Below are 27,731 nucleotides of genomic sequence, written 5' to 3'. Positions count from 1 at the left end.
CAAGCCCAGCTGTCACAGCATGCTAGACGGGAAACTGCAGAGCTCGGAGGCCAGGCCTCCTACCAGAGTCCAACAGAGCAAAGAACATTCCAGCTGTTCCCACAATTCCTGGAGCCTCACTGCCACACTCTCTGCTTCCATATAAAGTGGCTGGGTGGGTTTGGGAAGCAGAGGCTGCGATGTGTTGGGTGTCAGTTAAGAGCAAGATGAGCCCTCAGAGGAATAAGCAGGTAGAAGGGTACCAAGGGTCAGTTTGGGGAGCAAACTCTAAATCAGAATGCAACACAGAGAAGATGGCAGGGCATATAAGTAAGGAGATCCAGGAGTCTTCGCTTTACCACTGAACACCAGGGTACTTCTCACATGTAAAGTGAGGATGACTGTAACAATACTTACCCTTACCAACCTCAGGAGATGTGTGGTGGAAGGGATTCAATGACTTGTTGCAGATGAAGACATTCTGTAGAGCACTTTACAAATGTTGTTCTTATTACTGTCATTACTCTTTTTAAGGAACAGCAGACCCATGGAGAAGGTGAACCTAGAGCTTCCTAGGGCCTGGGGCAGTCAAACAACTAGTGGTCACACGTTTCATACAAGTGAGTCACGCTTCCTACCTAGTCTACTCCCCAGTGGGAAAGATAAGGATGGAAGGCCACTTGCAAGAGTGAGAGTGACTGTTTTGTGTCTAGAAAGAATAGTTGGAAAAACCTATAAGGCTGGGAGGTGTTTTTGAGAAATATGTTTCCAAAAATTTCCCCATAATGTGTTCCACTAAATATTACCAAAAAAGGATTTGGTGGTGAAATCAGTGTTGGGAACAGGCTTCCTCCCCCAGGCCTTCTTTGTGACCTTAACAATGAATTTCCAGTGAGGATATGGGATGCAGGATGTGCCGAATTTATTTAACAACAGAACCCCTTTTCCACAGAGCATCTATCAAAGGGTTTCATGAAACATACTTTGGGGATTAAATCCTCCAGCTGGGCATAATGTTATATGGGGACATGAATCATAAAAAGGGAAACAAGAGTATTTTGTTAACATTCGATCAATGGTAGGCAGCTGTTGGACATTTAGGAAAAAGGAGAAATCCATTTTTTAACCATGGCACTGAAACAGTATCACGTTTTCCCTGAACCACCCTAATTCTAGCCCCTCAACATCTACCAGCTATGCAACCTCACATTCCACAGTCACATACATTAAATCTACTTTTATTTTTTTTTCTAAAATGTGCTTTTTCTCTCTTTAATATCAGTCCAGGACCTCCACCTCCCCTTAAAAAAAAAAAAAACACCACCACACGCACACAAACACACACACCACCCTCCAACCAGGTGAAACTCCCCGGCGATCAGTCTATAACAAATATTGACACGAGGGGGAAAAAAAGCATGTTGAAATGTATTAGAATCAGAACCTGTACAAAAAAAAAAAAAAAATTAAAATATAACCTGAAACTGTTCAAGTTCAGAAAGGCTAGTCAAGTCCTTTTCTCTTGCCAGGAGAATGCCATCATCAGAGGGCTCTGGGTCACCAGCCAGGGAGGGTGGGAAGAAAGAAACAGAAGCAGCAACAGATCCTTCACCAGATAGAGGGGCCTCCACACCACCATCTCCACCACGGATGCAGCCGGGAAGAATTAAAGATCTCGGGAGAACGAGTGTTGGCAGACAGCCCCAGTGGGCAGCCGGGGCCTTCACACCAAAAACCAGTCTGAGTAGTCAGAGGCAGCAGGGAGCGAGGCCAGCGGAGAACACCAAGCCGGAAGAAACTTCCGCCACCCAGCAGACCCGCAGCGACCCCTACGGGTGCTCAGATTCCAGAGGTTAATCAGCCCGGTGCTCCCAACTAATGAGAGATTGGAGCTGGGCGTAAGAGGCTGAAAACCCGCAGGTTTAGTAAACATAGCCCAGCATCACATCCCTCCATGGCCTGATCTGAGCTGCCAACAAGGGATAAGGCAGGAGAGGGAAAACAAAGCATTTTGATACCTGGCTAGAGCGCCTGCACCATTGTGGGTACTCTGGCACATGGGGCTGGAGAAGGAGTGCCTCCCGTCACTCAGAGAGGGGCCTCCTTCGCAGTCATCCCTGTGGGCCAGTTAAAGCTGCTTCCAGCTTATGACCAGCCTGACAAAATGACACGAAGCAAAAGAAAAACTGGGAGGGATACAAGCCCTTAGACAGAGACAAGAACCTCCTGGAGGGAAGCTGGGCAGTGTCTGGCCCTGTTGGGATGGCATCCGTGGAGCCCCTGAGTCTGAAGGGAGCAACTGGGGAAGAGGGAGTGGGAGAGGGAAGGGAGTTAACGGTTCTTCTGGAACAGTACCAACGTGGGGGGAGGCGCTGGTGAGGGGACGGGCAGGTCTGGAACTCATGGAAGGTAGAGAGGGGAGGAAATAGGCCCTTGGTGTCCCCTCCCCACCTGACCCAGGCCTGGTGAGTGCCAGCTGCCCCAGCCGGCCCTAGTGGCGGCTGGAGACCAGACCTTTCACTTTGGACATCTTCTTAGTGGGCTGCCTCTGCTCAGCATGGGGGGGACACTCTCGTTCAGCCAACTGTTGCTCCATCTCCTGAGCTGAGGAGGACGCGGTAGCTTTGAGTGTCTTCTTGATGTTGGTAACCTGGAGGGAGACACAGAACTGGTGTGGTCAGCTTGTAAGCGCCAGAAACTCACTGCAACTTGTTCTCGCTATAAGGGGGGGCCACTCAGGGAAGAAGCCAGAATCCTCTGCAAGAAAATCTGAGATTATCTTCAGAAACTCAGATGAGGAGAAACAAGCAGGGGCTGCTCGTGGAAGATACATGGAAATGAGTCAAGCAAAAAAGTGGAACTAATGCTTTCTTGGTTGAAAATGGGGAATAAGCCAAGTGGTAGTGGGCCATTTGGCAAAAAGGTACAACACAGCAAGTGAAAGAAAGCACTGGTTAAAATGGCCATAGAAAAAGAAAGGGTGACACAAGATGCTATACTCAGCTCACTACTGTTCACATACGAAACCACAGATATTTTCACCAGAACTTTGGGAATACAATTCCCAAATTCCCACGAGCCCTTCTTGAATAAGCAACTAGAGGATAAACTTCAGCCAACTAAGTGACAAATGACAAAAAATGTAGTAAAAGAAAAATGCGACCACAGTACTGTTTTCAGCATTCCTTTCTTCAATTAACAGAGAGGCTCCGAAATATTTAAGCAACTCCTAAACATATCCTATGCAATATCTGTGTACTGTTCTAGGATGAATGTTCTACCATTTTTTAATTAGTTCCCAGTTTGTTTTTCACTTATGTGTGGTGCTCCTGTGAACAGCCCTCCATGTTTACCTTTGCATACTTTTGTGAACACCTGTGGAGGACATATTCCTAGAATTGAGCTTTCCACATCAAAGGGTTTGCACATTTTACTTTAGTAACTATTACTATACTGCCTTCTGAAGAATGATTGTACCAACTTGTCCTTCTACCAATTGTGTACTCCTGTGCCCGTATTTATACACATTCCCCAACACCAATTCTAATGGATTGTTCATGCCTTTGCCCTTCAGCTAGCTGAGGTGTATTGGTGCAGAGTGAGGTGTATGTTTGTCATAAGAAAGTAAAGGCGGGGACTTCCCTGGTGGTGCAGTGGTTAAGAATCTGCCTGCCAATGCAGGGGACACAGGTTTGAGCCCTGGTCCGGGAAGATCCCACATGCCGCGGAGCAACTAAGCCCGTGCTCCACAACTACTGAGCCTGCGCTCTAGAGCCCGCGAGCCACAACTACTGAAGCCCGCGTGCCTAGAGCCCATGCTACGCAACAAGAAGCCACCACAATGAGAAGCCCACGCACCGCAACGAAGAGTAGCCCCCGCCCGCCTCAACTAGAGAAAGCCCGCATGCAGCAACGAAGACCCAACGCAGCCAAAAATAAACAAATAAAATTTTAAAATAAATAAATAAAAGAGATATTTGTTTTTGTTCTACTTCAGCGTATTTTGATGGCCTTGGGGGAGAGATTAAGAAATGTGATTTCTCCGTTATCACCGCTTTATAAAATAACACTCCAAGGTTTGTCCAGTTTGATATGTTTTCTAAGCATTCATTCAAATGCCTATTTACCTCCTCAAGCAGCTTTTTCTTATAGAAACTATCTCCCAGTAAGCTATTATTTCAGGTGCTCAGTGACCCTGGTAAGCCAGAAAAAGAAATGAGACTTACCCCAAGGAAAAATCTGGTTTGTTCTGCACTTCTGACACGCCACTCAAGACCCTGTACCTTCCTTCCCTTCCACAACATGTGCCCTCCACTCGAGCCACGCTAGTCCCCGGCCACACACCCGGAAGCAGTCATTTCTTCTGTCTTGTTGCCTTTCCTGCACCCTGTTATTCCAGCCTGGGCAAGCCTCCTCCTTCGCTAGCCACCTCTGACCCTACCTCTTCCACAAACCCGTCCTGACCACCAGCCTCCCCTCAACCTATATTGCCTGGCAGCGCCCTCTCACTCTCGGATGGTGGCCTCCTGTGTGCTGTGTCTCCTCTGTGTTTCAGGGGTTCACATCTAGCTTCCAGTAAGACTACGTACTGACAAAGTCGAGTCCTCCACAGTCAGGTAAACATGCCATAGGGAAAAAGAGGGCTTCTTGGGCAAGTGTCTCTTAGCCTAAGAAATGAGGTCCTTTATCTTAAACAAGGTCTCAGCCTGGATGGGGGGAATGACGTGGCTCACAGTGGGTCCTATTATGGATATGTCGTGCTCAATCAATTTGATTGTTAGCATTTTAAACACAGGGAACTCACAAAGTAGACTGCTGAGCCAATAACAGACTCTCATAGTTGAAGGGGAGTTAAGAGTCAACTAGCTTTTTGTAATAGCTGTGCAGGTCTACCTGCAGATAGCTCCTTCCGGGACCCAGGAGTGGCCACTCATGTAGGTCCACCGGTTAAGCCCGTCTCAGCTTCAAGAAACAATCCTGAGAAGTCTAACTCCTCTTTCACAGAGCCGCCCTTAAAACGATGACTAATATCCCGCAGACTTGTCTTCTTTGGCCTAAATGCCCCTGATCCTTCTAATTTTCTTCCTTGAGTAGTCTGGCTTGCAGGCCATCCCCATCCCATTACCCCAGATGACCTAGAGTTTGTCAAGCCCCTCAAATCATGGGCCTCAGGAATTTTCAGGTGGGACTGCGCCTGCTAACAAAATCACAGCCTAGTTCTACTAGAGACTTTAAATATTCAGGCAAAAGGAGAAAGAAGAGAGTCTTCGGGTAGGAAAACCTCTTTGAGCTATGGGGCAGAGCAAAGGGAGACAACAGAAGTAGAGTGCACAGTGGGGAAAGGGCTACATAGAAAAGAAGAACGGGGAGATGGAGAGAAGCACTCTCCAGGAAGCACCGAGAAGCACACTCTTGGTGCACTCCACAGCCAACAGGCTCAAGATCTGTCACTAACTTAACTCCTGGGGCATTTTCTACATAAAGAAAAACAGAGCTTACTTTGTCCAATTATGCTCTATTACCTACCTGACTGGAACACAGCCTATTTTGTGAATGCAGCAAGAACTACAGATTGACATTCCAGAGAACATCAGACTTATAAGCGCACTGAAATATAAAGAAAAATACACTCCAATATCAAATGTAAATGAGGAGGTGCTTTGTGGAGGTGATCATTACCTCCCTCCTGAGTATTTGCTCAGAGGTAATGAAACAGCTCATAATGTTATTGTTCTACCTCCTCCAGGTACGCTGGAATTGTAACTAATTATGTGTTATTTCTGTGAAAAACTAAAAGGAGAGAATATTCTTAGGCAGTTTGTGATAGGGCTGACTTCGTTAAGAGGGAAGACTCTTAAAGCTAATACTCATCAGAAGATAGCTGCTGTTATAAGATTTTGGGAGAAAAACGTCAAGTTTTCCCCTCTGGGAACAAGCAATCTAACTTAAGGACAAACAAATGAAAGATCAACTCAGTTGAGAAAATGACTAAAAAAGTTAAGTCAAGAGTAACGGAAGCATAAATACAAGCAGAATAGGACAGAATTACAGCTGTGTTTGTGGTAGATCTGTTTTATTTTCAAGTCAACAAATACTTAGTGAGCACCTTCCATGTGCCTTCAGCTGGGGGACGGTCAGCATCCGACACATAGTAGCCAGATCATGCATTTGTGAATGGAAAAACTGTCAAGGTTCTGGGCTTTGACCATGCTCCCACTCTTCTCATACTTGTCTGTTCTAGATTTCCTAGAAGATTATTAAATTAGTAGACTGTTTTAATTGGTAGTGGAGGTGACCTTGGCGGTTTCCTCAAATTTCTTTCTCTCAAACTTAATCAAATCCTTACTGCCACCTGGTGGCAGCATCAGGCTCTGCCAGCAGGAGCAGCTGTGTTTTCCAGCAGTGGGCCGCTGAGAGCAAATCCAGGTGTGCTGGCTCTCATTTAATAACCATAATTTAAGGAGCCCACACTGTTGTCTACGTATTGGTCGTGCCTCAACATTAGGCAGTGCCTTCTTTCATCAGATGCCATTTGTTCTGGAAATAAACTTGAGCCATTCAAAATTCTAAAACTAGTATCATCCAGTTTTGCAAACGACCACAGTCAAGCCCACCACCTGCCACACAATTAGCAACAGTCTAAGCACAATGGGGCAGCCAGTGGTGATCAGGCTCCTCCTCCTGGGCCACCAACCAGGTTAAAGAGTGTTTCAGGCTATCCCAGGTCAGGTGGGCATTTCGCCTCCAAATCTACTGTTTCCAGGGTTTGATGTACAGGGAAGAATCAGTGAATTTTGTCCTACTTTGCTCAGACATCAATCCCAGGTCAGAGAAGAGAGCAAAATATTCAAGAGGGGGATCACAGAGCTTATTAGAGAAGCAGTAGGCTTACTTTCCTAATTGTATCTGTCTTTGACTAATGCTAAATTAAATATAGTTCACACTTCTTTGGCTAGAAGTAGAGTTAAAAATTTACAGTGGATGGAACATTCACAGAGTAGGTATGCATATATATACAGGGATGTGTGTATCTGAAATAAATGCACTCTAGTTCATGAAAGCAGAGTTCAGCAGTCCACTGACACTTATAGGGTGTGCCTGAAATATAAACACTCATTTGAGCACCTATTATGTGCTCATTAGGCATGGGACAAGGAGCTGGTCTTACAAAGACCAGGTTTTATTTTCAAGGAGTACATACAACAGAGTAGGGGAAATCTTCAAATTTCACAAAACCCCCTTAGAAAGGCACAACTACTTATTTCTTATGTTCCTTAGCTGTAACTCTGGGTCCTATTCTGCTACACTCTAGGATACCTGACTTCTAAATTTCATTAAATACCATTAATGCTTCAAGCTCCATCACGCTAGAAAAGGACTTTCAGTGCTAAAATTCTGATCTTCAGGGCTCCAAACAAATTGGGAGATGGCTCCACAGGTGTCCAGGCTATAGGCAGACAAACGCCCATTAACTCAAGGGCTGGAGCCTGCGTCTCTCCCAGAGGCTAAAAGTGTCCTGAACAACCAGGCATCTAACACCACAATCACACACTTTTATCTTCACTTGCATTTCATCCACCGAATTTTTTCCCTTTTTCAAGATGAAACATATCATGCATTTTAAAAGGTTACAACATACACATACAGATTAGAGAAGAATACAATGAACACTGTGCACCCACCACACAACTTAAAAGACAGAGCAGCACCGGGGCCTTGAAGCCTCATGTGCCCCAGCCCAGCCGCACCCCTCCCTCTGCCCCGCCTGGTAACCACCATCCCTTCATCCATCTTTAAGACCCATCCCCAAACTCGTTTCTTTTGCTCTACAGCTGCAAAGTGCGTGTGAACTGAGGAATTACAACATTCCGCTCTCCGAGCCCACTCACCCTCTGGTGACCAGGAATCAGAAACGAGACGGACAGCACCAAGAGGAGGGCCTGGGTCGCACTCACCTCTACCCCAGCAACTCACCCAGTGCCCACTAGTGAGTGAGTGCTGTTTCATCTACGCCAAGATCACAAGACAAGGGACAAACAGGGATACCCTGGAGTGGGGACAGGCGTTCTCTTCCTCACCTCGGCCTCTACCTGCTGCTGAGTTCGGCTGTGGTTCTCCTTGTACTGGTTGGCTCTCAGAACTTGCTGCTCGATGCCCAGCAGGACTGCCTCGCAGCCATCACACCTATATAAGAGATAACCAGCCCTGAGCCGCAGAAAAGCCTGGTAGTTGTCCCCCAGCCTCCCAAATCTCCCTCCCCGATTCCTTAGAGACTTCCTGTAACACTCCGTCTGCCAGGGCTCTTGCCCCTTCACTCCTTCCAAAAGACAGGTGTTTCTGAATACATAACACAGGGCATATGGAAACAAACATGGAGGACGTGGGGCGGTTTCTTAGAATACATCTTTAATTTCCAACCTTTGTATCCCATGCGAAAGCTTCACAGAATGTGCAATTAAAGGAATTAGGAGAGACTTCACAGGTGGCACTGATTAATCAGTTTTCTCAACAGAAAAAATTATTTTCTAAAAGCATCCTATTTTGAAGATTGCCCTTTTTCTCAGAAGTGTGTTACTTCCCAACTGCCACCCCCTCCTCATTATATCATTTTCCCCACTTTTTATTTTGAAAATTTTAATACATTAAAAAAAAAAGTTGAAGGTATAGTACAATAAATAGCTACATACCCTCCACTTTAGAGTCAACAGTTGGGAACATTCTGCATATTTGTGGTGCCACTCTACATACCAATTCTGTATCAAATCTAACTCCAATGCCTAAAAACAAGTTGTAAGAATTTGTACTAGTAAACATCCTGGAATGGGGGCTAGAATAGCCTCTCTGGGTGCAAACACATTGAAGCCAGACTATGGAGGTGAAAAACGGTGTTAGTCATCTCTAAAACAGAAAAAGACAGCCAACTTTAGTGGGACTGGAAACCTAGATTTTGTATGCCAGACCATTTGCATGTTAGGGGTGTTTTCTAAGTTTATTTCCCGTTTAGCCTGACTTCACTGTTTTAAAATCTTTTGAAAGTTCCTGCTTGTGTCAGATGTTGTAAAGGGAAGGTGTCTGGAGCCACACTTGGGACAGAACCTGGGGTAAAGGGTGGGCAAGTACATGCCTGGGGATCCAACAGTAGCTGAAGTGAGGGAAACTTAGGGGGCTGTGGACCCCCAGAGGGTCAAAGATGGGCTGTACATCCCTGGATATGCACCTCTAGAGGCTAAGCCAGAGAGTCAGCCTGTACATCCCCGGATACACACCTCTAGAGGCTAAGCCAGAGAGTCAGTCTGTACATCCCCAGATACACACCTCTAGAGGCTAAGCCAGAGTCAGTCTGTACATCCCCGGATACACACCTCTAGAGGCTAAGCCAGAGTAAGTCTGTACATCCCCGGATACACACCTCTAGAGGCTAAGCCAGAGAGTCAGCCTGTACATCCCCAGATACACACCTCTAGAAGCTAAGCCAGAGAGTCAGCCTGTACATCCCCGGATACACACCCCTAGAGGCTAAGCCAGAGAGTCAGCCTGTACATCCCCGGATACACACCCCTAGAGGCTAAGCCAGAGAGTCAGCCTGTACATCCCCGGATACACACCTCTAGAGGCTAAGCCAGAGAGTCAGCCTGTACATCCCCGGATACACACCTCTAGAGGCTAAGCCAGAGAGTCAGTCTGTACATCCCCGGATACACACCTCTAGAGGCTAAGCCAGAGAGTCAGTCTGTACATCCCCGGATACACACCTCTAGAGGCTAAGCCAGAGAGTCAGTCTGTACATCCCCGGATACACACCTCTAGAGGCTAAGCCAGAGAGTCAGTCTGTACATTCCCGGATACACACCTCTAGAGGCTAAGCCAGAGAGTCAGCCTATAGATCCCTGGATATACACCTCTAGAGGCTAAGCCAGAGAATCAGTCTGTACATCCCCGGATACACACCTCTAGAGGCTAAGCCAGAGTCAGTCTGTTTAAAGACAAAATGAACCCCACCCCTCTGCACAAAGTCTGCCTACTCTGCTTCATGACCTCCAACGTGCCATGTGCCTGCCTGGGAACACGCTGTCCTCACCTCCAATTATACTCTCACCCTGGCCCTCCTTCACAGCTCAGTCTTGAATAACGCCATCACAAATCCGTGTAGAACGTGCAACAGCTCTTGCGAACATCAAATTCCATTAAAACAGAGTACGTGCAAATGTTCCACTTCCTTTTATATACCAGAATATGGTTATCAAATATTCTGTATATGAGTCTGTGTTCCAACTTAGAATAACCCATTCCTTGTCTTCAATATCCTTCACAATGTTTTACAAACACTAGCCCAATGTTACTGATGCTGAACATGGTTCTCTTATCCAAAGAATCTTACCAACACTAATTCCCAAGCTTGGTCAAACACTGTGGGTGAGTTTGCAAAGCACAGGATCAGTGTCACACAGTGAGGCTTCAGAGGCTCCACCTGCCAACTCTGGGCATTTTACAGCCTGCTACTAAATAGCCTCCAACTGCATAGGACAAGAACTATTTTACAACCATGGCACTAGGAAGCCTGAAGTGATTCCTACTGCCACACAGCTGTAGTCAAAAATGCAGCCCCACTCCCTAGCTTGCTGTCCCAAGGCCCCAGCTCCCAGGCAGCCCCAGCTGATACCTGGAGACCACATTTCCCCAAACAGAGGCAGAGGGCATGCTAGGTATCCCCTCCCTAAAGAGGGGGGGCACCTCCTTCTTTGAGCCTCACCATTCATGCAAGGTCTTGACAATATTATTGATATCTCTCTTTCGGATGTCACGGCCAATGCAGAAATCCACTTCCAGCAGCTGGTTTCGCTGATCCAGCTTGCCCTGGATGATATCAGTGTAGACAGCCTCGATGATGAGGTCTTCCAGTTCCCGGAGATTCCGCATCTCCAGGTCCTTCAGCAGCACGGAGTAGGGGATACACTATAGATAAGGTACATGTGATGTTTACAAAAACCATTGGTAAACATTAAAGAAAATTCAGGTTATTACTCAGATAGCCAACATATGCCTCAGGGCTTTGGGAAATGCAGTCTAGTGGTAATTATTAACATCTATGGCAACAAGAGATGGATAAATGAGCTGTGAGACCTGTGGATCCAAACAAGACCCACAGCATCTAGGAATGCGTTCTCCTCCATCCTCTGCCTCCTGGACTTTGCTCAGCTTCCAGCTTTCATGCTCTGAAGCATACTCTTAGAGATCCCAAAGACTCTTTCTAGAGGAGAAAGGGATATCCTCAGTATCTGGCACTCTGCTGCCTTCTGGAAGCTTGCAGAATTTGTATAAAATGCCAGATCATCAAAAAAACTCCAAAGAATCTCAGACACTGGAGAGACAAACTGGCTGCTTGCCCAGCAGAGCACAATTTAAAAAACTTACAGGCTAACGCATCCACCTACAGGTGGCCAGTGGATACTGCAAGCTCAGAGGTCATCCTGAAGTTTACATGTTTTCTTGGTCTCTTATAACCAATGTCAATTCCCCAACAGTAGTCCTGTAATGGACTGTACCAACATTCTGCATGACTCCAAGACAACTGGATATCTAAATATCCAGTTTTCTGTAAATCCTATGACACATCACTATTAGTTTGAAAGTTAACACAGTAATCAAATCTGCAGAAACAGGAGGAAGATGTATGCGGAGAAGAGGGCAAACATACCTGGGGGGTTTTCTATGACTAAAGGTCTGAAATCCAGGGTTGGTACAGGGGCTTAGAATGACAGGTTGGACAAAAGATTAATCTCCGAAATATACAAGCAGCTCGTGCAGCTCAATAGCAAAAAAACAAACAACCCAATCCAAAAATGGGCAGAAGACCTAAATAGACATTTCTCCAAAGAAGATACACAGATTGCCAACAAACACATGAAAGGATGCTCAACATCACTAATCATTAGAGAAATGCAAATCAAAACTTCAATGAGTAATCACCTCACACCAGTCAGAATGGCCATCATCAAAGAATCTACAAACAATAAATGCTGGAGAGGGTGTGGAGAAAAGGGAACCCTCTTGCACTGTTGGTGGGAATGTAAATTGATACAGCCACTATGGAGAACAGTATGGAGGTTCCTTAAAAAACTAAAAATAGAACTACCACACAACCCAGCAATCCCACTACTGGGCATATACCCTGAGAAAACCATAATTCAAAAAGAGTCATGTACCACAATGTTCACTGCAGCTCTATTTACAATAGCCAGGACATGGAAGCAACCTAAGTGCCCATCGACAGATGAATGGATAAAGAAAATGTGGCACATATATACAATGGAATATTACTCAGCCATAAAAAAGAAACGAAATTGAGTTATTTGTAGTGAGATGGATGGACCTAGAGACTGTCATACAGAGTGAAGTAAGTAAGAAAGACAAAAACAAATACCATATGCTAACACATATATATGGAATCTAGAAAAAAAAAAAAATGGTTCTGAAGAACCTAGGGGCAGGACAGGAATAAAGATGCAGAGGTAGAGAATGGACTTGAGGACACGGGGAGGGGGAAGGGTAAGCTGGGACGAAGTGAGAAAGTGGCATGGAAATATATACACTACCAAATGTAAAACAGATAGCTAGTGGGAAGCAGCCGCATAGCACAGGGAGATCAGCTCGGTGCTCTGTGACCACCTAGAGGCATGGGATACGGAGGGTGGGAGGGAGACGCAAGAGGGAGGAGATATGGGGATATAAGTATATGTATAGCTGATTCACTTTGTTGTAGAGCAGAAACTAACACACCATTGTAAAGCAATTATACTCCAATAAAGATGTTAAAAAAAAAAAAAAGAATGACAGGTTGCAGAAACGAGGGAAAAAGTCACTCCTACTCTTTGCTACACTTGAGAAGTCCATGATCAGGACAAAAAAAAAAATTCAGGTCCTCATTTCCTAACAAAATAGGCCTCCCACCTGAAATGCCCAGCTGAGAATCAGAAATTTGTGATTAGGCCAGATAAAATAATTTTAGCAAGTGAAACGGCAATCCAAGAAAAAATATACATCTCTCCAGCTCAATCACAGAGGGGAAATGCAAAAAGCAAACTTTTTCAAAGGCACAGCCCCACAAAAACTTAGACATTTAGGCTGGGATTGGGCAGAGAGCCAAAAATCAACTATAAATTAATCAAACCTGGATCTTCTTTGTTAATGGCTATGAGCAGTTGGTTGCACGTCTTCTTCTAAAAAGAAGAACTCAGAGATATAGTGGAGTGGTATCTTACAGAAGGTTAGGGTCAGAAGTTAGCATAGAAGGCAAAAATTCCAATTAGTATAATTAACCTTGAAAATCCCCAGAGGAAGGCAGCATATTAAAAAATCTATCTCTCAGTAAGTTCAACACAGCAAGTTTTTCCTCCAGCACGGGAACAGTTCACTGTGCACTGAGCAACAGCTGAAGCAGTTAACTTGCCTTGAGATGCCTTGCTGTTTGAAAAATCTGTATCTTGAAACAGCAGTCTCCTTTAAGCATGGCAAAATGCTCACAGCACGTGGGGTACCACGGCATGCCAGAACTGAGACCTGCTGATTCACAATCACTCCTGGGCATACTTTTCCTAATTGGAATGGTGAGTAATTATCTACACTATTTTAACTGTTATCTTTTTCTCTTTTGTCCTTTGCCAGGCAAATTTTATGCATTTATGACGCAACTCTACTGTGTGTAGCTGGGAGTTCCCACAGTGATGCCAATGAGACACCTGCCTCGAGGTAAGGAGGAAGACAGGAAAGGGTTTGGACCGTACCTTCATCCTTGACGCCAAGCTCACGATGGTAAGGTGTTTCAGCTTGTTCTGCTGAGCTGTGCTCAGTTCTGGCAGGCTCTCCTTGTTGGCTGCTCAGTCCCACCCACCACAAAAATCAAGACACAAAATAAAATTAGGATTTCTTCATGGAATAAGCGCACCAACTCCCCACATCAAACCTACTATTGAATCACTGTCATGACTCTGCACTTATTCACTAGGCAAATGTTCCATAAGCACCTCCCATCTTCTCTGAAATACCATGTGCTTCCAAAGAAGACAAAACTGAATCTCTACACACAAGAAGCTTAGTCTCCTAAGAAGCCGGGCATGAATGCACAAAACGATATGACAATTCTCTTACTGGAGTACTATTTTCAACATGTCTTCACTGAGCGTCTGTTATGTGCAATGCACTGTCTTAAGTGATTCAAGGGGAACAGACGGGCCTTGTCAGGGCTGCTACACTCCGCAACTCCAGGAGCACCAACTACCACCCAGAGTTGTGCAACTCACTGGCCCTGGACTTGTCCTCAGTCTTACCATCCAATGTTTCAACAGCTACAAATGCAAGAGAGCTACCAGAAGAAAGGTACAAACTACCAGGAGAGAACAAGAGGGTGAGGAGGAGGGGGAGAGGCAGAAAGGGAGAGAGAGGGGGAGAGAAAAAAGAGAGAGTGCAAGTGAGTGCAGTCACACTGGGGAACTAGGGAGGTACAGGAGACAAAAAGAAAGAAAGGTGGACTATGAGATGATCCTTGAACGACAGGCAAAATTTTAGCAATAACAATAATAGCAACAGCAATGGCACCAGCCAAGGCAACATATATGGCAAGCTTTACTTAGTGTAAGTGCACACACAGATCCATTATTCACCTATACACACATCCAGTTAGTCCTCACAACAGCCCCACAAGACAGATTCCAAATGCCTTCAATTCCTTATCCATAATGCTGGATTCCAAAAAGGTGAACCCACACTGCTTTTTTTCCCTTGAGCACCGTGCTGAAATTCATTTGGTGGCAATTCCTTACCTAAATTGAGTTAGGCTTTTTATCCCACTTGTTGTGAATATTCATTTGTTTTGCTGCAAAACTGTGAATGTGTTTGACTACCGGTACTGCCCACACCTCTCAAGGGTGTTACATAAAAAAGTATATGCATCATATTACCTTTTTAAAGTCCCCAAAATTCTAAATTATGAAACATCTAGCCCAAGAAGTGCAGATAAGGGATTGTGGACCTTTTTATTACTCCCATTTTACAGATAAGGAGACTGAGGTACAGAAGATCATTTAATTTGCCAAAGAACACACAACTATTGAAGTGGACACAGAATATAATGCAAGAATCCTGGTTCTAGAGTCCGTAAAATGCTGCTCTTTAGTGACGATGGAAACAAAGGATACACTCATTGGAACAAAGTGAAGGTCAGAAAAAGCTGGCAAGTGGCAAACTGTCCAGTCTGGCAGCAGCACCGAGTAAGTAGAAGTGACCATGGAGAAAGAAAATGAGAAAAAAGAGGAAGTCGAGGACATAGTAGAGAAGACCCTGAGTCATACCACTAAAATAAACTGCCAGGCCTATGTCATATCACTAAAATAAACTAGGGAAGCCAGACAAAAATGGCTTGAGTGGAAGGTAAGTTAGTGTTTGGACATTCATGCACCTCATTCCTGATATTTAAGATTCTAATTTATCAATACAATGACTCAAATGATCTACAAAAGAGAATGGAGTAAGTAGATTACGGAGTATTCGATTATGGAATATTAAAAATGACTACAAAGACTTAAAACATGGATAAATGCCTATGAAATAAGTGAATAAAGCAAGATACAAAACTGTATACATAATCTAATTACACCTACATATCAGAAAGCATAAGCACAAGGAAGAAAAGTCCAGCACCATAATGCTAACAGTAGTTTAATGGTAGTACAAGTGACTTTTTCCCCCGTTTTCCAAACTTTCTTCAATATGATGATAGTATTTAGATAATATTTACAACGCTTAAATACTTTACAAAGTATTCTGACATTTCACAACACTCCAAGTGTTCTACAAACACCAGTCCTCAAGAATCTCATCTGGAAAATAAACAAGGGCTCTATTTATGGAGGAGCATAAACACAGTCCCCATTTACCCGCTGGGAAATAAAAGGTGGGAACGAAAGTCCTCACGGGAGGTCACCTACAGAGCACGGTAAAATGAGAAACAGCCAGGTTAGGAAGTTCCCACCCCGTGTTATATATCCCAGACCTCAGTGACCCTCGTGAAGGCAACATATCCAGACAAAGCAACATAATTAAGAAAAGTCTTTGGAGGATCTTAACCAACTCACCTATGTAATCTGGGTATGTTCCATAGGCAAACAGGTTCAGCAACTGCAAATAAGCAGCATTACCTCCTTCTGCAAGCTGAGGAGGAAAGAAAAAAGCAGTTCACAGACCGAGCTACCAATCACTGCAGTGTTCAAGAAGAGGGCAGGTGATCACGTGCCACAGTTCTGTACCGTTTTATTGCTTGGTCCCTGAGGTCCCTTCCAACTCTTTGAGTCTTTGGGAAAACATAAATAAGGTTATTAAGGCCCCAAGTTTAATTTTTCTCTCTCAGGAATACACGCTTTATACTGCACATAGCATGCCCAAGGAACTACTTCTGTCACACAGACGCATGCGCACACACACAAAGCAGCAAGCACTGGGGGCAGTTCAAGTTTTCTCAGGATTCCCTTACGACCAAAACAGACTGGAGGGACTTCCCTCGTGGCACAGTGGTTAAGAATCCGTCTGCCAATGCAGGGAACATGGGTTCAACTCCTCGTCCAGGAAGATCCCACATGCGGCGGAGCACTAAGCCCGTGGGCCATAACTACTGAGCCTGCGCTCTAGAGCCCATGCACAACAACTACTGAGCCCGGGCGCCTAGAGCCTGTGCTCCACAACAAGAGAAGCCACTGCAGTGAGAAGCCCGCGTACCGCAACGAAGAGTAGCCCCGCTCGCCACAACTAGGGAAAGCCCGTGCACAGCAACAAAGACCCAACACAGCCAAAAATAAATCAAATAAATAAGTTTAAAAAAAAAACAGACTGGAGCAGCCTTGTCAATATACCAGCTTGGCGGGTACAGCACAAGCCACTATCAATCCAAACTGAAAAAAGTATAGGGTTGGCTCCAAGCTTCAGAACTACATGTGGACCGTGAATGCTGGAGATTAGCACAGCATAAGGTGTGACAGAACAGCCCAGCTGGGACAGGAAACCAGGATATCAGCCCCAAATAAAAATTTTCATTAAAATTACTTATTTCTCGCTAATGCTAATGGCAAAGAGCCATCTGTAGAAGAAAAACAAAAGAGATACTGTTCTGCCAGGAACTGCTCTACTCTGCTCTGCTGCCAGTTACCGTAACTGGGTGTCTCCCTTACTCACAAATATGTACCTGTTACTCTTCCAATTTACCAAACTCAATAAAGTCTAAACAAGAACCAAGTGGTATTCTGTGGACACCAACAATAATACCACTTGATTTTAACCATCTTTTAAAAAAAGGTTCCAAAAACTACATCTGTAATTTCTGACCACTGAAAGGCAGCTAGCTTATTCCCAGCTCACATATGGAAAAAAACAAACTATGGGAAGATAAGGGTGATTTGCTAAGCACCCCAATGAGAACTCTGGCATCCGAATACCCCAGCCTACTGTCTCAGGTTACCGAGAACCTCCTGAGGCCCTGAATCAGAAGTGGAAGAGACCATCAAATCCAGCCCCCACTTTTCAGACAGACGATTACAAAACTAGCCATAAAAGACTATTTTCTCTAAAGCAGACACTCCAAAATTTCTCCCACTGGCCTAAGTCAGTAAGGTCTTTCTGGCTTTAATTTTCATCCATCTCCTCTTACCCAAACTTCCATATGAAACAACCACTTGGCATATTCATTCAGGCTTTTCACAAACCTGAAGAAACACACTACCCTTTGGTCATCTCTTCTTTTGAAAAATGATGAGCTATCAAGCCATGAAAAGACAGGGAGGCAATTTAAATGCAGTATTACTAAGTGAAAGAAGCCAAGCTGAAAAGGCTCCATATGTATGTTTCCAACTACACGACATTCTGGAAAAAGTAAAAAGATCAGTGGTTGCCAGGGATTAGAGGGGAGGAAGGGATGAAGAGGCAGAACAGAGGACTTTTAGGGCAGTGAAATACTCTGTATGATACTGTAAAGGGACATGTCATTATACATTTGTCTAAACCCATAGACTATAAAACACCAAGTGTGAACCCTAATGTAAACTATGGTCTTTGGGTGATAATGACGTGCCAGTGTAGTTCCACACTGGTGGCGGATATTGGTAATGGAGCAGGCTATTCATGTATGAGAGCACAGGGTATATTAGAACTCTCTGTACCTTCCTCTCAACTTTGCTGTGAATCTAAAACTGCTCTAAAGAAATAAAGCCTATTTTAAAAAAACCTCAGTTTTCTTAAATTTACCTCACAGGATTCCTTTTCTGACTCTGGTAATTAAATTTTTACTGAAAGCCTACTGTGTGTCAAGCTACATAATAAGCTCTAAGGAAACAATGGTGAGCACAATAGACCTTACCCTCACAGAGCTTACAGTCTAGCAAGCCAGCCTGACATTAAATAAAAATTTACAATTAAAAAATAAAACTATGTCTTTCTGTTTCCAGCTGTTGCAGGGAGAGGAAATGATGCCACATCCACACATCTGCAATGGATGATCATAGGGAACTGCTCAAGTTTACTAACCAAGAGGAATAAGCAGATGTACAGCAGCAAGTCCAGTAACGTGAAGACCAATACTCCTTCTGCTACAACGGGCTGATTCACAGCAGGGCTACGGGCATGGAGCCGGCAGCCAATGGCAAAGGTGTCCTAGTGTCATGAAGAGAACTGGCCAGCAAAAGTCAGCCACCCCGTATGTGCGGACCACCATGAACAAGAATGCCTGGGCGACGCTCAGCAGCATCGTGCACATGATCCTCAAGAACAAGTACTGCCCAGATCTGCACATGGTGGCCGTCAGCAGAGCGGGCACCACCCTGGGCAGCCAGGAAGAAGCTGTGATGGTGAAGAGGAAGCCAACCCACCCCACCAAGAGCTCCTGAGCACATCCTCCAAAGTAAAAAAGATGTCACCAGACTTTTCGATCAATCAATATAAAAGTATCAATCAATAAATATAAAAATATCCAAAATGGGAAGTAGAGTTTGAAAAAGTATAGGTTGCTTTACATGTCTGTTCCACCTGGTTACTCTTCACCAGATCTTCTCATTTTTAAGGCACAACAACCAAAAGTGATACCCAAGGTTTTAAAAACAACATCAAACAAGCAAACAAAGCAAAGGGACTACTTCCCAGCTTTTCATGTCATATCTTTTTTACACACCTTCTTCAGCACAACACTGCCCTTTTCACAGGAACAATATATTCTTTTTTTTTAAATAAATTTATTTATTTTATTTATTTTTATTTTTGGCTGCTTTGGGTCTTCGTTGCTGCACGCAGGCTTTCTCTAGTTGTGGTGAGCGGGGGCTACTCTTCATTGCAGCGCACAGGCTTCTCGTTGCGGTGGCTTCTCTTGTTGCGAAGCATGGGCTCTAGGCACGCCGGCTTCAGTAATTCTGGCACGTGGGCTCAGTAGTTGTGGCTCATGGGCTCTAGAGCACAGGCTCAGTAGTTGTGGCGCACAGGCTTAGTTGCTCTGTGGCATGTGGGATCTTCCTGGACCAGGGCTCGAACCCATGTCCCCTGCACTGGCAGGCGGATTCTTAACCACTGCGCCTCCAGGGAAGCCCAACAATATATTCTTTATTCATGCCCACCTCATGTTCAATAACAAACATTTTCTGCTATGTATGTACCTGACCAATTTTCAATGTCTATATTTGCACTGGAGGTTTTTTGTCCCTAAGAATGACTGAAACTACCCCTGTTAAACATCAGTCCATGCTTATACTCTACTTTTCTAATTTATTAGGTTCAGTTGGATTTTTCCCCTTTCAAATTACTAGCAACCCAATCTAAATTTGCCCCAAATTCAGATGAAAATATTGACCAGAAGGAGCCCAGGACATCATCCTTGCTCTCTTCCCCTGCCTCACCAATTCCTCAAAAGGATATCTCATGGGTCCACAATGCTTCAGCACTGAAATTCCTTGGAAGCCTGGAGAATCACAGGAAGGTTGAGAACAAAGAAGATAGAAAAATTGTTTAGAAACTGCTCTTACCTCCTGCACATTGGCCAGCTCCAGCAGTTCTCCGAAGACATATACTCCAGGAGCCTCCAAAACTTGGCTTATGAGAGCAGTGAGGGCTGAGCCACTGGTACCTTTGGCTAGTAAGATAAACTGTTCCAGGAGGTTACTTGAGGGTTTCTGTTCACCTGCCATTCTCTGGTCTTGAGATCTGTCCAAAGAAAAGTATTTCAGTCATTCTTCCTTCTCCTTTGCAAAGTCTATGCCTATTTAATGCTGGATCAGACATCAGAATACTTTAATTTTACAGTATTCGAAAAGAAAAAAACAGCTCCTGAGTCCAGATCTCACTTTGTGAGATGGGTAGCGTTTAACTGGGAGTTAAAGGGATTTTGTCCTTATTCTGAGGTTTGAAACACATCTAGTAAAAGCCACTTCATTCCATCTGGCCCTTTGCCAAAGGCAGCACCTTCTAAGCCCTTAAACCTAACCAGGACCTAAAGAAACACACAGGAGTATCTCAGTAGGTGTCTTATATCTATCTCATTTTTAGACTCTGGTTAAGAAGCAGAGAATCTTGCCAAAACACAGAGGCAGCAGATGTAAGCAAAAGCAATCAGTTACAGCTTCGGTGTGTCATTAGAATCCCACCTACAGCCAGATACAGATAAGGAAAGACAAAAAGCAGACAAGAAAGATGGCCCATTTATCAAATAAGTCATTGATCAGATAGAAAAAGGGGGAAATCATCTTGAAAGATAAGCAGCAACATATTCAAACTAAGAAAATACACACATACATGCTGTGTAATTCCATGAGGAAAACCCCTTTATTTGGCCTCCTACTAATATGTGACATTTTACCAAACACGACTTCAGAATTTGTACAAAATCTCAAGAAAACGATAAAAAGATTTGAGAAAACAATGAAGATACAGTATTGCCATCCTGAAGACATTAGGACAGGAGGGTCCCTCAACTGTATAATCTACTTACTACAAGCTAGGTGTGTGAACACACACACTGCGTATCTATTCTACAGGAGTTCTCCATGAGAAAAGATTACTCCTCCAAAAATGATATATACTGGGCAGTGTGACAAAATGAAGAAGTATAGTAGAGTGAAAAAGACAATAAATCAAAAAAGGTTAGCTTCGTGCAAGAGAAACTAAGTTTTCCTTTGGAAGCAGGCACCAAGAGTGGCAGCCCTTTCACAGTATTACAAAAGCAAGTATGTCGCTTCATCCAGGGTTACCTAAGAAGGTCTTGTCGGAAACAGCAAAAATGAAGTGCTAGGGAATAAAGGTTGCTGAGGGAAGGGGAAACTCGGGGGAGAGGGTAGGAAGGACATGTCGGGGGAAGGTGATGGTTAGGAGAGGAAAAACAAAAACCTCGCTTCCAAGTGGACACGTGCGAAGACACTGAATGACAGGGCGTGGAGATGGAGAAGGGGTAGAAAAACGGACAGAACTTCGGTCCCTCAAAAAAACCTCGGCCTAAGGAGCAAAGCCCGCGGGGGCAAAGAGATGAGGAGGCGCCGATAATCGCTTTCTTCTGGAGTGGGAGAGCCTGAGGAGGCGGCTAGGAACTCAGGGGAGATGAATTCCCGTCCTAGGGGGAGGCGCTATTTTGATGGACGGCAGAGGGGCCAAGGAGCAGCCTTTACGGGTGGGGAAGCGAGAGCAGCCGCGGTGCGGATGCTGAGAGTCGCGGACTGGGGTGGACTTCAGGGCGGGTGGCGTGTTCCAAGCAGAGCCGCGGGTGCAGGGTGATGAGCCGCGGGTCGCGCTCCCTGGAGCGGGGGCGGGGCGGTGTGGCCGAGGGCTTTTCCCACGGCTGGCGCTAAGCCTGACGGCCCAGACGAACCTGGCACGCCGGGCCCCACCCTCTCGCCGGCCCCTACCTGTCCTCGCCGCCTCTCCGTCCTGTCGGTCGCTGGCTTGGCCTCCCGGCGCCTGCCCGCAGGTTGTCAAGCGTCCATGATCAGCCCGGCGTCCGACGCTTTTCTGCCTCCGCCGACCCGTTGCCCTTGCGGCTCCCCCGGAAGCCTCCCGCCGCTGCACTCGAGTTCCGCCCACACTAGGTTCCCCCGCCGCGTTTGCAGCCTCAGACCTCTAGTGCGGCCCTGGCCGGGGAAAGTGGGTCCCGAGCCGGGCTGTAGCCCAGGACAGGGTGGGGGCCCTGAGGCGAGGAATATAGCCTAGGCAGTACTTGGCCCCCCAACCATCGCCATCACCATCCTGGGCACTAAATCCATCCTCTTTGGCGGAGTTTACCCTCAGAAGTTCCGTAGGGCGACTGTGGCTACCCTCGGGGTACAGAGACATACTAAGCCTAATAACTACCGTTTATTGAGCGTTTTTCCATGTGCCAGGTGCTGTACATTGTCTCACTGAATTCTCATAATAACTCTAGGCCTGTAATATTATTCCCATTTTTCAGGTGACATAACTAAGCCTAAAAATCCAAAAGCCAGGGACTTCCCTGGTGGCGCAGTGGTTAAGAATCTACCTGCCCATGCAGGGGACACAGGTTCAAACCCTGGTCCAGAAAGGTCCCACAGATCATGGAGTAACTAAGCCTGTGAGCCACAACTACTGAGACTGCGTGCCACAATTACTGAAGCCTGTGCACCTAGAGCCCGTGCTCCACAACAAGAAAAGGCACCACAATGAGAAGCCCTCACACCGCAAAGAGTAGCTCCCACTCGCTGCAACTAGAGAAAGCCCTCGCGCAGCAACAAAGACCCAACACAGCCATTAATTAATTAATTAATTAATTTTTTAAAAAATCCAAAAGCCTCTAAGTATCAAAGTCTGCTTTGAGGGCTTCCCTGGTGGCGCGGTGGTTAAGAATCCGCCTGCCAATTCAGGGCACGCGGGTTCGAGCCCCGGTCCAGGAAGATCCCACATGCCGCAAAGCAACTAAGCCCGTGCGCCACAGCTACTGAGCCTGCGCCCTAGAGCCCGCCAGCCACCACTGCTGAGCCCACGTGCCACAACTACTGAAGCCCGCACACCTAGAGCCCACCAGCCACCACTGCTGAGCCCACGTGCCACAACTACTGAAGCCCACACACCTAGAGTCGGTGCTCCGCAACAAGAGAAGCCACCGCAATGAGAAGCCCGTGCACCGCAACAAAGAGTAGCCCCTGCTCGCCGCAACTAGAGAAAGCCCGCGCGCAGCAACCAAGACCCAACTCAGCCAAAAATAATTAAAAAAAAAAAAAAAAGTCTGCTTTGAAAACCAGGCTATCTGAAGCCAAAGACCATTTCTTCATCTTTATTCAGAAAATATTTTAAAATAAGCAGAAGATGGGTTGAGCCAACAATGGTTCTGTGACCAAAATGACATTCGTGGCGTTGCATTTGGTACTTACCAACTACCCTGGAAGATGGATAAGAATGCCACGTAACTGAACACTTAGGCTGGTTCCTTTAAAGTGTGTACCACAGACTTTCAGGTCTTGAAGAGGAGAAAAAAAAACCCTGTTTACCTTTCGTGCATTCGAGTGCAGAAATTGGATGCAAAGGAGCCGAGCACCAACGCATTCATTTATTTTAAAAATTTCTTTAGCACGTATTATGTTCTAGAAGTTTATATGAAGATAAGACAAGGTTCTTGCCCTCAAAAAGCTTCAATGTGTTAAATGCTATGAGAGAGAGATGACAACACTTTGGAAGCACAGAAGAGAATGTGTTGGGGAAGAGAAAGTGGGCATCTTATGGGCAAAAAGGGGAAGAAAAGAGGGCATTGACCATGTCACAGAGGCCTGCACTGTGGCAGCATATACTAATGCAGAGAAGAAACCCACAGTGACTGGAACCCAGGGTTCAAGGGTAAGAAATGAGGGCTACAGAGCTGGAGTCAGGTCATCAAGGTTCTTGGAAACCACATGCACAGCCCTATACTCAGTAAAAACCTAAATACAGCAAAGTTCCTACCTGGGAGAGCTCAAGGTTCCTAGGAGAGACAGGTCCATCTGGCTAGGACAGATGATGCCACAAGGAGCCCCAGGGGTACAGATAAGGCTCTCCTGGCTGTGTCCTGGAGAGGGGTGATTTAAGGAAGGCTTCTGGAGGAAATGAGGCTTGAGTTGAGCCTGGAAGAATGAGCAAGCAAATCAGAAAGAATACTAGCCATGTAAAAGAGTTGGTTTGTTTTACCTTAAGGGCACTGGGTAGCTATTTAGGGTTTTTAAGCTGTGGAGGGGTCTGAATAATTGCCATTTTGGACACTAGCTGCTATAGGAATGGATTGGATGTGGAGAGAAGTGGAGGCTGGGAAACCCTTGAGGTGACTGATGTATTCCAGTTAAGAGATTGTGAGATCTTGAACAAAGGTAGCTGCAGCTGGGCATGAAATAGAAGGGTCATTGTTGGAGACATTTAGATACCTTAGAATCTATCAGACCTGGTGACCAGTTGAATGCAGGGATAGAGAAGGAAGATATCACCCAGGATTCTGGCTGGGGAGGCCAGAGCTGTCTGGAGGTGGTGGTAGAGAACGGGGCTGCAGAGGAGAACGAGCAAATTCGGTGGTGGAAGGAGAACAAATAAGTTCTGTTTAAGTTCATAAATATTCCAGCTGTGCCTCCACGTCCTCCAGAATAATGTCCGGACTCCAAGGCTGAAGTTAAAGCCCTTCTCAGTATGCCTCCCTCCTACCTATCCAGCTTTGTCTCGCCCCACCTCATTAGAGCCCAAACTCCATGCCTTCCCAGCCTAACAGGACTCACATCTTCCCTCTCTGATACCAGGGCCTATGCTCAAACTTGCTCTCTCTTCCTTTTCGCAGTGCTCTTCCCTCGTATTTGTCTGTTAAAATTCCACCAACCATGTAGGCAAAGATTTAAACAATGCAAAAAGCACTAATCATAAAAAGGAAGCATTGAACTATGGCACTTGATTAAAATTAAGAATTTCTCTTCTCAGAAGACACCAGTACAAGACTAAAGAGGCAAGCCACAGACTTGGAAAAGATATCTACAAAGCATGTATCGGACAAGGAACTCCATATCCAGACTATATAAAGGACAACAAATCAATAAGATAATTAGCCCAATTAAGAAAGTGGGCAAAAGACTTGAACAGGCACTTCACAAAAGAGGACATCAAGTAGCCAACAAGCATATGACAAAGGCTCAACACCAAAGACAATGTAAATGAAAATTATAATGAGATACCACATTTAGCCAAAATGGCTAATATTTTAAAAACTGACACCACCCTCTATTGCCAAGGGTAAGAGTCAACTAGAACTCTCATGTTGCTGGTGAAGGTGAAAATTGGTACAAACATTTTGGAAAACTGGCAATATCTACTATTGCTGATCGTATGCCCTCCACACAAGCCAGCAACTCCTCTCCTAGAAATAAATGCATGAGTCCACAAAAAGAAACATTTAAGAATGTTCATTGCAGCTTCGTTAATAAAAGCCAGAAACTGGTAAATGAAAACCTAAATGCCATGAACAGTAGAGAAGATAAATGGTGCTACATACATACAATGGAATACTACTTAGCAATTAAAAAAAAAAAAAAGCTCCTGCTACATACAACATGGATAAATCTCACAAAAATATTGATGAACGAAAAAGGCCAGACTCATATTGTACTTAGTGTATGCTTACATTTAAATGAAATTCAAGAACAGCAAAATTGATCTATGGTAATAGAAGTCAGAAGAGTGGTTATCAGGATGGAAGGATGCAGCACTAACTGGGAAGGGGCACCCTGGGAAGGGTGCTGGAAATGTTCAATATCTGGATTTGGGGGTTGGTGACAGGTGTATACATATGCAAAAACTGTGCTCTTGCTGTATGTGTTACACTTCATTAACAAAAAAGATTTACAGATAAAAATTTTTAACACAGAAAAAAATCCTACCCATGCCACCTCCTCCATCAAGTTTTGCCAGCTGAAATATATCTTTCCATGGGGGCCTCTGTAGCATTCTAATGTCCTTTCTTTTGTGCCATTCATCACAGTTCATCTTGAATTTCAGTGGAGTCCCTTTATTTCCCTAACTAGATGGTTATCTTGCTTGTGGCAGTGACCATGCCTTTCACCTTCTACCAACAGAGAGTCTGGCAAATAACAAAAGCTGAAAAAGGTGTTTGTTGAATTACATGGAAGGAAAACTTGGGTGGGTGCCCAGATAGGCAAAAGGGGTACAGGAAGAGGAAGGAAGGCCTAGGAAAAGAGATAGCAGATCTCCAAGGAAACCTTAGCTTACGCTACAATTTTACCTCGTTTCTGAAATCATATTAAATGTCACCTTGAGTAACAAAGAACAAATCAAAATACCAAGTCTTACCTAGACTGAGGATAAACAAACATTGCACTCCTTCACTTGCAGGAAAGCCACCAAATAAATGCTTACCTAATGTCAACTGAAGAAAAACGCACAACCTAAAAGTTGTGAGTTATGTTTTATTTGGGGACCTTACTGAGGACTGTAGCCCAGGAGACAGCCTCTCAGATAGCTCTGAGGAACTGCTCCGAAGGGGTAACAGAGGAACCAGGATACAAAGGAGTTTTTGCTGAAAAGAAAATATGTAATTGAACATCAAAAGATTACTGCTAATCAACAAAAAACAGACATCTCAAATAAATGATTTTAGTGCTTTTCTATGTATGGGAAGATGCAAGTGTCTGAGCTCATTGAAATTATTCCTTAGATATGCATCTTAATTATCTGGGGCAAGTACCCTGTTTTTCTCCATCCTGAATTCCCCTCTGGGCCCATCTTCAAGGGTGGCTTCAGTGGCTGATGGCTTGATGGTGGCCAAAATTTGTTGTTGTTTACTGGAACGGCAGGCAACATTGTTTACTGAAATGGCAGACAACACCTCTGGGTGTTTCAACGTTGATGGGAAGACTTCACCAAGGAGAGTAAGATCGCATAGCCATGCTGCTAAAAATATCATCACCCTAGTGTAGTGCAAAAAGCCCAGGCTGCAGGAGACTTAGAGCCGAATTCTAACTCTGCCTCAGCTTGCTATGATCCCTCAACAATCTCTTTGCCTCTCTGGGCCTCAGTTTCTTCATATGTAAAAATAACAGGGGTTGGATTAGCAAATTCTCTGAAGTCTGACTGTACTGATATTCTGAGTATACAATCGATATCTCTCTCAGTCCAACGCAGAAGTACACCAGAAACCCCTGCAAAACACCTAAACGGCGCCCCAGGCCAACGAACAAGTACGACTTGATGGAGTCATTTTGTTATATTATCTTTCATAATTTAATCAGTGTTTGTGTTTGTTGTTTCATCCTTACCATGATTTGCAGGAGATTTCTGAGTTCCATGCAAATAGAAGTTACCTCTCTGTGGGCTGTCATCTTTTTGAGGCTGAAGAGGATCTTCCCGCCTGCTTTCAAGTCTAGGGATTCAGAAACCACGAAACCTACAAGCAGGTTTATGAACTTGCGCGCACTGCGCCGCACACTGGAATCTAAGTTACAGAGGAATTGAGTGCAGGGAATGCTGGGATTTGTAGTCCCTGGGCTTTCTGTTGCGTGTTGGGACCTGTGGTCCCCCCGGGCTCTCCCCTGGAATGCTGGGAAGTGTAGTCTCCGCCCCATCGCACAGGGCAACCTGCCGTTATCTCAGAGCCCTACTGTGCCCAGCGGCAGGAGCGGGCTCGAAGCGAGCCTCTGCAGATCTGAAGCCAACCCCCCGCTGGGGCAAACTCTAGGCAACAACACCAAATGAAAATTTTGTCCTACGGGACTTCCCGG

General features: G+C 45.1%; 1 protein-coding gene and 1 pseudogene across 2 annotated transcripts; one reads left to right on the top strand and one right to left on the bottom strand.

The window, feature by feature from the left end:
- Positions 1-1,201: 1,201 nt before the first annotated feature.
- On the bottom strand, positions 1,202-27,376 carry COPS7B (COP9 signalosome subunit 7B). 2 transcript variants are annotated; one of them, XM_061188479.1, is made up of 8 exons: positions 27,270-27,376; positions 23,932-24,089; positions 20,022-20,199; positions 16,107-16,182; positions 13,761-13,849; positions 10,730-10,932; positions 8,058-8,163; positions 1,202-2,629 (listed from the first exon to the last, which is right to left on the bottom strand). In XM_061188479.1, the coding sequence occupies exons 1-8, from the start codon at positions 27,330-27,332 to the stop codon at positions 2,471-2,473; spliced, it is 1,032 nt and encodes a 343-aa protein (XP_061044462.1). In that variant the 5' UTR covers positions 27,333-27,376; the 3' UTR covers positions 1,202-2,470. The 2 variants fall into 2 exon arrangements, with proteins under 2 accessions (XP_061044462.1, XP_061044453.1); XM_061188470.1 differs by lacking the exons at positions 23,932-24,089; positions 27,270-27,376 and adding an exon at positions 21,891-21,981.
- Positions 18,080-18,899, top strand: LOC133084060 (large ribosomal subunit protein eL28-like; annotated as a pseudogene).
- Positions 27,377-27,731: the final 355 nt, after the last annotated feature.

The sequence above is a fragment of the Eubalaena glacialis genome, chromosome 1 (assembly GCF_028564815.1).
Source record: "Eubalaena glacialis isolate mEubGla1 chromosome 1, mEubGla1.1.hap2.+ XY, whole genome shotgun sequence".
Classification (NCBI taxonomy): domain Eukaryota; kingdom Metazoa; phylum Chordata; class Mammalia; order Artiodactyla; family Balaenidae; genus Eubalaena; species Eubalaena glacialis.
Note: the sequence above shows the minus strand (reverse complement) of the source record. Positions and strands in the feature narration are given on the sequence as shown.